The sequence below is a fragment of the Pogona vitticeps genome, chromosome 3 (assembly GCF_051106095.1).
Source record: "Pogona vitticeps strain Pit_001003342236 chromosome 3, PviZW2.1, whole genome shotgun sequence".
Classification (NCBI taxonomy): domain Eukaryota; kingdom Metazoa; phylum Chordata; class Lepidosauria; order Squamata; family Agamidae; genus Pogona; species Pogona vitticeps.
The window spans coordinates 201,022,157-201,035,302 of record NC_135785.1 but is presented as its reverse complement, the minus strand read 5'-3'; the positions used below and the strand labels follow the sequence as shown (position 1 = coordinate 201,035,302).

Below are 13,146 nucleotides of genomic sequence, written 5' to 3'. Positions count from 1 at the left end.
TCTTCCTCATCTTTAATGTAACGTTTGATACAGTATTAACAATAGGAATGGACCTCAACAGAGGGGAAACCTTGACATCTGAACGTTCAGCCTGGATGTAGGCGGTGCATCATGGCCTCTCCCAATTTGAAGAGGCCCTTGTCCAGCAGGCTGAGGCAAAGAGGCAGTCCCGATCCAGCAAAATCAGAAAGCTGGACAGGGGACAGATTGTATTTTTCTTCAATGTGGAAGGGATTGTCACTCTCAGCCTTCTCAGCCACACTAGATGTTGTTCCGAGTCCCCAATACAGAGCACGTTACCATAGTCTCTCGAGACTGAAGGATGCCTATTCGAAGATATTAACATTTCACTATGAATTGCTGGATAGCTCAGTGGTTTAGGCATCTGACTGCAGAGTCAGAGGTTGGGAGTTTGATTCCCCACTGTGCCAGAGCTCGGCTTGATGATTCATAGGGTCCCTTCCAGCTCTGCATGTCAAAGACTAGCAGCAAGCAGTACAACAATATGCTCCTGGTCTCTGTTTTGATAGCGAGAGAATACAGCTTCTCCATCTCTTTACTTTCAGTTACATAGTCTGTCTCATTTCTGTCTATCTGGTGATATCCATATGTACAAATGTCTGTTCAGTTACTTGAAGCATGTATTTGCAATAGACAGACTGGTGTCTTCACAAAACTCTTATGAGTCATTCTCCTGCTTTGTTTCTGTCCTCTAAACCAAATTTTCCAACATTCAGTTCTGCTTTGTTTCCTTCTTTTGCATTCTCATCATCTAGGTGAAACACTTCGTAGTTGATTGAAAATGTCCTATTCCACTCCACTTCAGTTCACTTACATCAAGCACTGCAATGTTTAAATGATCTTCATTTTCTTCCTTTATGGTTTCCAGTTTACTTTGATTCGTAAGTTCTTGTGTTCCACGTTCCAACTGTATGTGTTGTGCAGCACTGGACTTTCCTTTCACTGTCTGCATGACAGCCACTAGACATAATTTTGGCTTTAACCTAGTTGCATCATTAGCAACAATACTATTGGAAGTCTTTTGCTCTTCCCCAGTAGCTGATTGAGTTCTGATCTGGGAATCTCATCTTCCAGCACTTTCTCTGTGTTCACTTTGGACTGTCATATCGTAGGATTTTCAAGGTAAGAAAAGCAGTGGTTTACCATCACCTTCTATGCAGTACTAACAGAAGTTAGCTTCAGTATCACTACTGTTGTGTGTGAAAGATCCTACACCAGCATCATCTTCAATTACCGTTACTGCCTGGCAAATGCCCTTCAGAAGCTTTTCTGCCTCCACCACCATTTGAACTATCCATTCTATTCTGCTGATGCAATCATTACTTCTGAAGAGGATGCATGCATCTTAGTCTGACTTCTCACTTGTGAACATTCTGTCTTGGGCAACCCTCTTAGGAGTCTAGGCTTGTAATGGAGTCCAGCCTCCTGATGGTATTGCTCTCAGCTTCTCTGATATATTCAAACTCCCTCAACACGTTAAGGTGTGCATACAAGAAGGGGATGCAAACATGCATGAATCTATTTAAAAGTTTTAAAAAATCTGCGTAGGAAAAACATACAGTAGTTGTATCACAGATGCTTTATTGTGCTAAATAGTTTTCATTATAACATACTGCAATTTACAGTGGTGCCTTGCATTACGTTAATTTGTTCCAGCGAAATTGCTGTAGAACGAAAACGTCAGAATGCAAAAAATAAAAGCCCATAGTAAAACCCGATTAATGTGTTCCTATGGGGTTGAAACTCACCGTCCAGCGAAGATCCTCCATAGCGCGGCCATTTTTGCTGCCCGTGCAGCGAGGAATCTATCCCAGAAAAGAGCGGGGAGCCATTTTCTTTTTAACCCAGCGGCCATTTTGAAACCGCCGATCAGCTGGCCGAAAATCGTCATTTTGCAAGAATCGCAAAGCGAAATTCCCCCATAGGAAACATCATAAAGCGATTGCAAAAAGTTTGTCGTGATGCGATTTCATCGTTAAACGGGGCGCTCGTCTTGTGAGGCACCACTATATTCTGAAACAACTACGCTTGGCAACCAACATCATGCTGTGAATCATGCTGCTATGCTAAATATTAAAAAACATAATCTGGACTCTGCCATGCTAAATTAAGCAGATCCCTCTCCTGAAAAGAACAGAGGAAACATTTTCTCCAATGGTAATAGACAGTGTCCTGCATCTGAACCATACATATTAACTTTTCTGTATTTAAGAGTTATACTATTTCCTGATGCATTAAATGGTAACCTAATTACCTTTTGAACCTTAATTTTCAGGCACCCAGATGTCCTTATGCCATGGAGTTATACAGTAATTTGCCCACACTAGAAAACGTTCTAATGAATTAATACTGTTCCTTCAAGGTAAGCACTGACCTCTTCTCTGTGTTTCTTCTCCATTTGGTGGTCCAGGACGAAGACCATCTTCGTCAGTGCCATTTCTTTGGTCTTGTTGTTGTTGTAACTGTCTGATCATTCCATCAAGTATGCTGGGTTCCTGTTCATCCTGCTCAGATGTTTGTTGTCCTATTACTTGTTCTACAACCTCACCATCACCTTACAAAATATAAATGCATGCTTGGTAATTTCAGAAATATGGCCAACTGCTAGTATTTTGATCCCACTCTCACCACACCCAATCAATAAGAAATTGAAACACTGTTGCTTTAACTTACAATGTGTAAAATAATGATACTATAAGCTGCAGCAACTGTTGCCATCAAGATTTTACCAGTGGTGGGGATTTTGGAAAATTGAAGACACCCACCCCTTAAGCACAGCTTTTCCATGACAAAAGGGGTTCCACAGGAGCATCAGGATCTTGACAGAGAGGGGTAGCTGGAATTTTTTTATTCCAGAAAATCACTGTGGCTGATCACATCACTGGCCTTATACAATGCAAGTTAAAGCAAAAGCATTTCAGCCACTATTTTGTTCTCCTTCTCTTAATATACTTTACAAAATTTTCTTTACAACCAGCATGAAAGTCAACATTTCACTACATAAGGAGAAAGGATCCAAAGGGCCTCATGCACCAAAACTCTCTTCTCAGTGCTTAAACCTCCAAAATGGCCCCTAATTTCCGAAGTTCAAAAAGTAATTTGAAGATTAGATGTGCAAGAAAAGTTAAAACAGGGCGGGCATGAGATAATTTAAACCATCTCTTATCCTGAAATTGCCTTTACAGTCTGTGTGGGGGAAGAGGTTATTCACTGATTCCTAAGTCAATATCTGCCAAAAAAAACCCTTCAATATCTAATAATGGATAAATGGGAAATTCTGGGTTGGATGCACTAGTTAAATATGCCTCATAAGTAATTTTGTTAGTTAAATATCTATCTTCCTTTAGACTTGGGAACTGTAACACTCTCTGTGGAGACCTTTCCTCGAGACTGATCTGGAGGCTGCAGCAGATCCAGAATGTGGCTGCCAGACTGGTGACATCCATGTGCATGCATGCACACCTGCATGAGCACTCACACCAAATTCAATTTTTTTAAAATTAGCAGCGTTCAGCATTGAGAAACACTATTGCTTAATAGTAGAATCACACTGCACAACTGGAGTTTGTGCTGAATAAAACATAGCTAACATTACACATACAAATTACATAAGCTTAACTGCACCCAGCATTTTGTTAAAAAAATAGAACTTAAATGTTAACAGTACAGATTCAGATGACATTTTGTCTCATGCTACATTTCAATCATATTAAAACTAGACTCAAGAGACAGAAGTTGAGAACTGTCATTCGTACTTGTTGCTACATATCCAAGCTGTGGAATCAGATGCTCATCTGCACAGTTCTCTCTTCCTGGTACCAAGCGCTGGTATTTTGTTGGGTGAGGGTTTCCATCCACATCTACTAAGAATGGTGGAGGCATAAGATGAGGAGCCTGCTGGGTCTGCTCATCTAGGACATAATTGTTAGAATCTCGGATCAGTGGTCGGTAGTCAGTGTGGAAGAACATCTGATCAGGAATCTAGAAAGAAACGAAGCTTACATATAACCAGCCTTAAAAAAAAAAGACATTAAAACTGACAGTAAGCTAGGTTCACCTGCAGAATAATGAAAGAAATAGTTCTCAGGCACTTCGACTGTAAGTCCGCCTTGTGCCTCACTTTGATTCAGCAAAAACAGATAATTCAGGAACATTTTGTAAACAGCTGTTTCACTGCACCTGTCAAGATTCCCATACTTTTTCTTCTGTTGTTTTTTGGGGGGTGGGCTGGGACATTACCCTTATTTTCCGAAGTTCATCATTATAACAAACAAAATCTTCTTAGGAATATAATCCTCTCTGAATACCTTTTGTGTATCCCATGCAATGATATTCAGAATGCCATTTGACAGGAACCTGTAGCATCCAGGAAGTTTTAGGCTAATATATAATGCTAGTTATGTAACTTAATCAAGCAACAATCCAAATATAATTCTTACTCTTATGTTAACTGTTACATGGATTTATAGGGAAATCAGCTGAAATCAAATGTTTAAATCTCCATTCTGCACAAAAAGGTAATTTTTATACCACTTGTAAGAGTCAAATGAAAGGTTACATTTAAAAAATAGTGTGCTCTTCTTTCTTACACCGTCTCCACCAATTTATCAACTAAGACATCAGCTGAGGCCTGATTTAGATAAAATGCTTTAGCTCAACACATTATGACCTGCAGAAGCATAACAAGTATCTAACAAGCATTCCACCCTCCCTTTCTCCTATGTGCCAAATTGAGGGGAGACATCTTGGCCCTGTAAATCACAACTCCTAATGACACTCAAACCAAAGAACCACCACCTGCAAAACAGAATGGTAATCTAGTTTGATCCTTTTTTGCAGACAAGGTTGGTAGCAATACTTAAATCAGTTTCCCAGTTAGGATGTCATAGGAAACTGATTCCATAGACAAGATGATGTTCTCTCAAGACATCCCAGATCAACAAGAGTGTGTGTGTTGTGTGGGTTTATGTGTGTGACAGGGGTTTGATGAGATCATGTATTTTCCTACACTATGAACACAAAGCAAAAAGTAAAAGCTAAGAAGAAATAAAAGCTTAGTCTTAAACAAATGTATTAACATTACTAATTCTACTAGCAATGCTGACTGTTAGAGTATTGCTAAACTCAAGAAAACATACCTTTTCATAAGGCTTGCTACAACCAAAGCCAAATATCAAAAGATGCCCATGAGAATCTGTACAGGCAAAATGTTGTCCATCTGATGAAAACTTGCAGTCAAAGACAGCACCGTGTCCTTGTCCTTCAATCTGAATTAAAGAAAAAACTACTTTATTCTTGCAGCGCTGAAATGCCATATAAACAATGGAGGCTGTCTTATATTAAGCCAAATATTTGATCCAGCGCAGAACTGTCTACACTGATCAGAAGGAGTTTTTCCAGGATGTCAGAGAGGGATCTTTTTCAGCCTTATCAGGAGATGCCAAGGGTTGAAACAGAAATATTTTTGCATGCAAAAGTTGTGTTCTTCCATTGAGCTACAGCCAAGTGAAAAGCTACTTCATGAGCGAAAGCATAGTCTAATTTCAAATAGCCCTCCATCCCATTTCACTCTGTCCTCTAAAGATAATCAGTTTAGACCATAGTAAAAACAATCCATTCACTCCATCATCAAGTTACTAAGTGGGAAGAACAAAATTGGTGGCACCTTCTACTTTTGGTTCTGAATTCAGCTTTCGCTGTCTCCAGTACAGTTCACCACCAGCATGTGACTCCCCAATATCTGACTTCAAAAGAACATAGGCCATGACAGAAAAGAGATTACTTACTGTAACCATGGTTCTTCAAGTGGTCCTCTGTGAATCCAGACAAATAGGTTTTACTGTACCTCCGCAGGAGTCCTCGGAATATTTTAGAGTTTAAAAAGACGTGATTAATAGGACATTGCCCCATGGTGCGCATGCTCCGCCCACCCGTATTACCTCCATTCCAAAATGTCCGCCACTGTTAAGGCTCGGAACCCCACAAAGCTCAAAGCATCCAGTGACAGACAGCGGGGAGGCTGTGTGGATTCACAGAGAACCACTCGAAGAACCATGGTTACAAGTAACCTCTCTTCTTCGTGGCCTCTGTGAATCCACACAAATGGGTGACTAGCAAGCTCACTTACCGGAAGGAGGGCCATCATGCCAACAACGAAGTCAGCACAGCCCTTCCGAAACTTGCTTCCTTCTTGACCATGACATCAAGATAGTGCGTCACAAAAGTCGAGGGTGTAGACCAAGCGGCCACTCAACAGACATCAGGGACTTCAACGGTACAACAAAGCTGCAGACGTGGCCATTCCTCTTGTGGACTGTGCCTTTAGCAACTCTGGCGGAGTTTTACCTGCCAAGTCATAAGCCAATGTAATGGCCAAGACAATCCACCTCGAGATTGTCTGTGAGGAGGCAGGAGAACCCTTTCATGGGCCATGGAAACACACAAAAAATCTGGGAGAAGTACGGAAGTCCTTGGTTCTGGAAACGTAGAATGCTAGGGCACGATGAACATCAAGGGAGTGGAGCATGCGCTCAACATCAGAAGATGGATTAGGGAATAACGTTGGAAGAATTAGAGGTTGATTAACATGGAAATTAGAAGTTTGGGAAGGAAGGACACATCTGGCTATAAGAACTTTATACAGAAAAAATTGAATACAAGGGACATCAGCTCGAACAGGTAACACAGGAACTTAAGAAGGGTGTCCAAGGACACTGGAACCATGGGCAATTTCTGTGATTCAGCAAATTTGATAAGAGTTCCATGTATATGAATATAATAACTGAGTAGATGGCTTCCTAGCTCTATTCAAGACTTCAGCCACGTTGGGAGAATTCTCCACGCAGTGAGGTGTAGAGAGCTGAGGTCGGGATGGCAAAGGCGACCTCCATCCTGAGTGAAAAGGGACGGTTGAAGGGGTAGTCTTAGAAAGTCCAAAGCCATGATTCTGAGAGTAGTGAACCAAGGTTGACGAGGCCACCACATTGCTATCAGAATGGCATCTTGATCCAACTGATGGATTCTGACTATCATCCTCTGGATGAGTGGGATGGGTGGAAAAAGATAAATTAGGCCGTCATCCCAATCTACCATGAAGGCGTCGCCTAGAGCAGTGGTTCTTAACCTTGGGTTACTCAGGTGTTTTTGAACTGCAACTCCCAGAAATCCCAGCCAGCACAGCTGGTGGTGAAGGCTTCTGGGAGTTGCAGTCCAAAAACACCTGAGTAACCCAAGGTTAAGAACCACGGGCCGAGAGAGTTGTCTCCCCTTCCTGCTCGCAAGCAGTATCTGCTGCACTTGGTGTTGGTTTGAGTGGTGAAGACGTCGAGACCTAGCGTTCCCCCTCCGACTGCAGAGAAGGGAGAAAACGATGTTGTTGGGAGTCCACTCATGAGTCTGGGTTGTAAAGTGGCTCAGACGGTTGGAAACCTCGTTGTCTTCTGTAGCTACTATGAAGAGCCACTGGAAAGACATGGTGATCGTAACACCATTCCTACAGCTGAATTGCTAGATATAGAAGAATGAGTGACCACCCTGCTTGTTGATATAATACATGGTGGTCATATTTTCCATGATGTCTTGGACCGCGCTACCAGCTATGAGGAACTGGAAATCTCGAAACGATTTGATGACTGCTAGCAGCTCTAGTTGATTGAGGTGTAGCAGTCTCTCTGAGCTTGACCATAAAGCATGGATCTTTCAATGACCATAATGTGCACCCCATCCTATCTGACTGGCATCTGTTGTGACCCGCAGAGTGAGCTGAAGAGGCCAGAATGGGCGGCCTACCAGGAGATGAGGGACAGAGGTCCACCAGGTAAGTTGGCAAGCTAACTCCGGAGTCATCAGAATACGCTTGGAAGGATGGTCTATCAGAGGGTCAAACTGGGATAGGTACCATGTCTGTAAGGACCTCATCTTCAATCTCGCACGTTGAAGAACCAATTTAGCTGACACCATCAGGCCTAGCAGGTGCTGCGTATGGTGAGTGATGACTGTGCTGCCCACCTTAATTTGATTATTCTTTCTGGAGGGGTAAATACCCTGGCTACAATAGAATCGAGATGTGTCCCAACGTAATCCGTGGTCTGAGATGGTTCCAGATGAGATTTTTTGTAATTGACCTGAAGGTCGAGATCCGCCAATGTCTGTAGAACAAAGGTAGTATCTATTATGGCTGCGCTGTGTGATCTTGCTACTATCAACCAATCATCTATATATGGGAACACTGTGGTGTTGTGTAGATGAAGAAAGGCAGAGACTGGAGCCATAAATTTTGTGAAGGTCCTAGGAGGGTAGACAGGCCAAAGGGAAGGGCACAGAATTGGTAAGCAGTGTCCATGAAGAGGAAGCGAAAGTATTTGAAAAGCTTTTCGTGAAATGAAATGCGGAAATAAGTGTCCTGTAGATCTATAACCATGAACCAATTGCCTGGCTGAAGCAGAGGGATGACTGATTCAAGGCTGACCATGCGGAAACGCCTTGGATGGATGTACGGTAGGTGTTTAGCAGTCGCAGGTCTAAAATGGGATGGAGACCTCCTTCTTTTTGGGAGACCGAGAAGAAGAAGCCATTCAGAACATTTTAGGGAGGTACTCTCAGGATAGCACACTTTTGAAGAAGCAGTGTAACCTCGTCCTCTAGAGCAGGTGAGTACATTGTGGGTCTGACATGACCAAGAGGAGGAAGCTCCTTGAATTCTAACAGGTAACCGAAATATATGATGGCTAGCACCCAAGTGTCCCTGGTGATCGTGGGCCACTCGTCGAAAAAGGGTGCCAGTCAGGGATGTTGGGGATAGTTCAATAGAGGAGAGTCAAAGGTACTGTTTGTTTTTCCTTGTAGTTAGACAGAAATCTTTTCTGCACTGAGCAGGGACCTGGGAGCAGAAAGGAGGAGCAGTGGAGGATGTTTGAGCAAAGTTGGATCTCTCAGGAGCCTGATTCAGAGGTTTTTAAGGGTGGTAAGTGGTTTGTAAGATTAGTGAAATGTGAACGGCTTGTGCCACTGAATGCGCTGGTACCTGGGTTGCTGAATGGCATAAAATCAGGCCGTCTTACGAATTTTGTGCAAGTTTGTTGGTTTTTTTCGTTGAAGAGGCCTACGCTGTCGAAAGGTAAATCCTCGATACCGGACCTAGCATCATCGTTGATTCCTGAAGACCGTAACCATGCATGCTGTTTAAGGGAGATAGCAAAAGCTAGAGATTTTGAAGCAGCATCAGCTGAATGATGTGCTGCCAGATGTTGCTACTTGGCTAAAGTTGTGGCCTCAAGATGAATATTGAGAGTACTGGTTCTGACCTCCTCAGGAGCAGCTTGCAAGATAGGGAGGATCTTATTCCACAGTTGCCTGTAGTAGGCTCCCATCGCAGCCTGGTAATTAGACTCTCTCATAACGAAGGATGCCAAAGAATATAAACGACGCTTGAGCATGCCCAGTTTCCTACCCTCTTTATTAATATGAGTAACTGAAGATTCATTGCCTGCTCTGGACTGATTTGTCTGTACAATAATAGAGTTTGGTGAAGGATGCTTAATTAGGAATGCTGTATTGCTCCTATGAGTAGGGTAATGATTTTCCACCTGTCTCGAACTTTTTAAGGATGTCAATGGCTTATCCCAAGATTCTTTGACAAGATCCAACATCGCTGGGATAAACATTAAACTTAATGGTGAGGATTTCTCTTGATTAATGTCATCAAAGACAAGATCAGGCTTAGGGGGAGATTGCTATTCAATATCCAATTCCAATGATTTGGCCATGTGCAAGATCAGCTGAACATAAGAAGTGAAATCCTCCGATGGGGATGGAGGATGAATATCCACAGCATCAGAATCTGGGATTGGTAAATTAGACAGGGATTCCTTGGATGACTCAGAGGAGGAAACCTGATCAGAGGCCGTCAATGCCGAAGATGCACCTGAGATGGAAAAAGCTGGGGAGAGGCAGCATTGACGATCCTGAGAAGCAGAAGCCAGAGGGTTTGAGGTTGGAAGTTGACAGTCTGAATGGGTCCCAGATGGTGCAATAGCTTTCATGAGGTTGGAGATGATACTGTGGATTGATGTTTGGATGAAGCAGTGTCAGTTTGAGTGGTCTTATGTCAACGTGGAGTTCCGGCAATAGTGGAGCGATCATTAGAAGATTTCCTATATCTTGGTTCTATAGGGGTGGGCTCGAAAGTGGTTGAATGCCAACTTCGAACAGGAGGCGGTGATGCTGATTGATAGGATTTGGAAGGAGGATAAGCGTACCAAACCCGTTTGTGATGCTCATAATATTCAGTAATAAACCTCAGGTCATATTGGTGGGATTGGGATTGGTAGCGATCACCATACCGATTGACATTGTAAAAGGGCTCTTCATACTCAGGAAGGGTATGACGTCAAGATGGGCATTGGACAAAACGCACTTCCCGGTACTGAGGCGGTGGAGAGACATGACGCCTTTCTGCTGTCCTCTTTCGAGGAGGAGATTGTGACTGATGTCTCTGAGTTGGACAGATGCATAACAGTCGCCTGCCCGGTCGAAACAGGGCTGGACTGGGCCGAGGCCAGGCTGAATAGGATATCCGCCGCTGAACGGCCGTGACTTGGCCACAAGCTTGGATTGACACCGAAGCTTGAGCTTGAGCAGGGAGGCTTGACTCTCCTGCTTCAGAGACAGAACCTTGGTCTGCAACGTCCCTCAACAACTCCTCCAGAACTGGAGATGGGAGGGAGATGTGGCCAATTAGAGGTTCACGGGGCTGATGTGGTTTAGAGTCTTTATCCTTTTGTTTCTTACTAGATTTCGTCTTAGCTGAGACTGAAGAGGCCTTCGACATCAATGTCAACGTCGATACCAATGGCAACTTTGGTTTTGGAGCCTTAGAAGAAGCCCTCGGTGAGAGTATAGGAGCCACTGGAATGGAAGACTCGGATCGAGTTGGTAGAACTGGTGTGAGTTCCATTGTAGGGCTGGTCAGTAGACTGGATGGTGCTAAAGATTTCTCCTACAAATGGGATCTCAGCCATTGAAGCTGTAGTTTTATGGCCGGTTTAGTTAATTTCTTACAGTCCAGACAATTCTGAAATGATGACTCTCACCCAAACAAGCAGTGATCATGGCCATCAGAAAAGGGCATTTTACTAGCACACATCGCGCAACACTTGAAGGGGCTTGAGGAGGCCATTAAAAAAGGCCGGGAAGGGAAGAAAGGGAAAAAAGGGAAAGAACAAAGAAAAATAACTCACAGGGAACATCCGTAAATGAAAAACTTGATTGAGTCTGTAATCCAGAAGCATAACTGTAAACAGTCCAAAGATCAGTATACCATTAATAGACAAAAAGGATCAAATTCACAAGGTCTAAGTTAAAGGAAGTCCAAGGTAACTAAGGTAACATGGGCGGGTGGAGCATGCGCGCCACAGGGCAACACCCTACTAATGTCCTTTTAAGCTCTAGAATATTCCAAGGAGTTCTGCGAAGGCACAGTAAAACCCATTTGTGTGGATTCAGAGGACCACTCGAAGAAGAAGCAGAATTCCTGACTCCTGTATCAGAAATATGTTTTCTAACAGTTAACACTTGATTCTTATTCCAATCTGCAAATTGAAATGGTATTTAAAATGTTTTTACACCAAATGACAAGTATTTAATGGATTTTAAACCCCAATGTTTTAAAGGGGGTAAGTCATCACCCCTTATACGATCACAGTTAACTGAGTAAATGGGTGGGGGGTGTAACAATGGAGGAAATAACAAAAGAAAAATAGTTTGTAAATAAACACTTACCATGTTAAAGTAATGTTTCACCTGAATGCCTTTTGCTATATCCCAGATAAAGATACTGCCGTCATGGCCTGCAGATAACATAATCCTAGAATCATAGGGGTGGGGTTCCAAAACAAACACTTCATCTGCATGTCCCTTTTGAAAAAAGATAAAAAGCAGGACTTTAAATGTAAAATAGAAATATTGTGCAATATCATTAAAACCATCCTTCCAGAGTAACTGGCTTTTCAAAGTATACAAAATAGATCATGCAGACCAGACTACACAGAAATACACACACACTCAGAATCCCTTTGATTAGTTACATAAGTATAACTACAACAATGTAAACTGCAGTGGCAAATTGCTACTAGTTAACGAGATGCTGTCTGTATCCCTCACCAAGCATCAAGTCACACAACTGGCATGTGAACAGGGATACAAACAACAACTTTTTTAACCAGCAGCAATTCATCTCTGCAATTCACACCATTATAAATAACCAACAGGACTCTGGCCCCAATAATAAGTACTAAATAATTAACTAAATAACTAAATAACATCCTAAATATACTCAACTATCAATAACCGACTGATTGCGAGTTAATTTTCTGTATTTGTTCCCATTGTTCCATTCCAACGCACACTGTGTGGTCAGGCAAAACTGAGACTGTCCTACTCCTATCAACAAGATGTGCTCTAGTGTTAGGAAAAGTTGAAGGCAGCAGGAAAAAAGGAAGAGCAAATACAAGAGGGACTGGATGCCATGAAGGAAGCAATGATCTTGAGTTTGCAGAAATTGAACAGGGTTGTTAATTTTTATTTATTTAATTATTTTAACTCTTATACATTTTATTATCTATCCATTCAAAACAGAGTAATAAAACAATACCTACTTATTACAATAATAATTTTCTTATACTTTCATATACAAACACTGTTTACATTATCTCTTTATCTTTTCACCTAGTCTCTTCCTTTGCTCATTATTGTATTTTTATGTCTAGCTAATGCTACTTAGAATAACTAACAGTCCAACCACTTGGTTTACTCTTTTTTTTTTTTTGACTCAATCTCACTTTCAATACGGGGTGCCTATCTTCATAAAATTATCTTTTAAAATCTCCCCTCTGTGTAATCTGACCAGATTAGTCAATTTCTCCATTAGCGCCACTGTCCATACAGTGGTGCCTCGCATAGCGAGGTTAATCCGTTCCGGATTAACCTTCGCTATGCTGAAGCATCATTAAACGGTACAGAAAAGCCCATTTAATGCGTTCCAAATGGGCCAAATACTCACCGTTTAACGAAGCTTCGTAATGGCCGGCAGCCATTTTCGCGCCCTCGCCTCGCTTAACGAGGGCGCGA

The 13,146-nt window shown here is 42.3% G+C and overlaps 1 protein-coding gene across 5 annotated transcripts in view; it reads right to left on the bottom strand.

Moving 5' to 3' along the window:
* BRWD1 (bromodomain and WD repeat domain containing 1) overlaps positions 1 to 13,146 on the bottom strand; it is an 86,594-nt gene that overhangs the window by 50,354 nt on the left and 23,094 nt on the right. For 4 of the 5 annotated variants that reach the window (XM_020789380.3, XM_020789382.3, XM_020789381.3 and 1 more), the window contains exons 15-18: positions 11,800 to 11,934; positions 5,160 to 5,288; positions 3,777 to 4,002; positions 2,396 to 2,575 (exon numbers count right to left, since the gene is read on the bottom strand). In XM_020789380.3, the coding sequence (XP_020645039.3) occupies positions 2,396 to 2,575; positions 3,777 to 4,002; positions 5,160 to 5,288; positions 11,800 to 11,934 (670 nt within the window). The remainder of the gene's footprint in view (positions 1 to 2,395; positions 2,576 to 3,776; positions 4,003 to 5,159; positions 5,289 to 11,799; positions 11,935 to 13,146) is intronic. The other variant, XR_012085125.2, reaches the window with a different exon arrangement.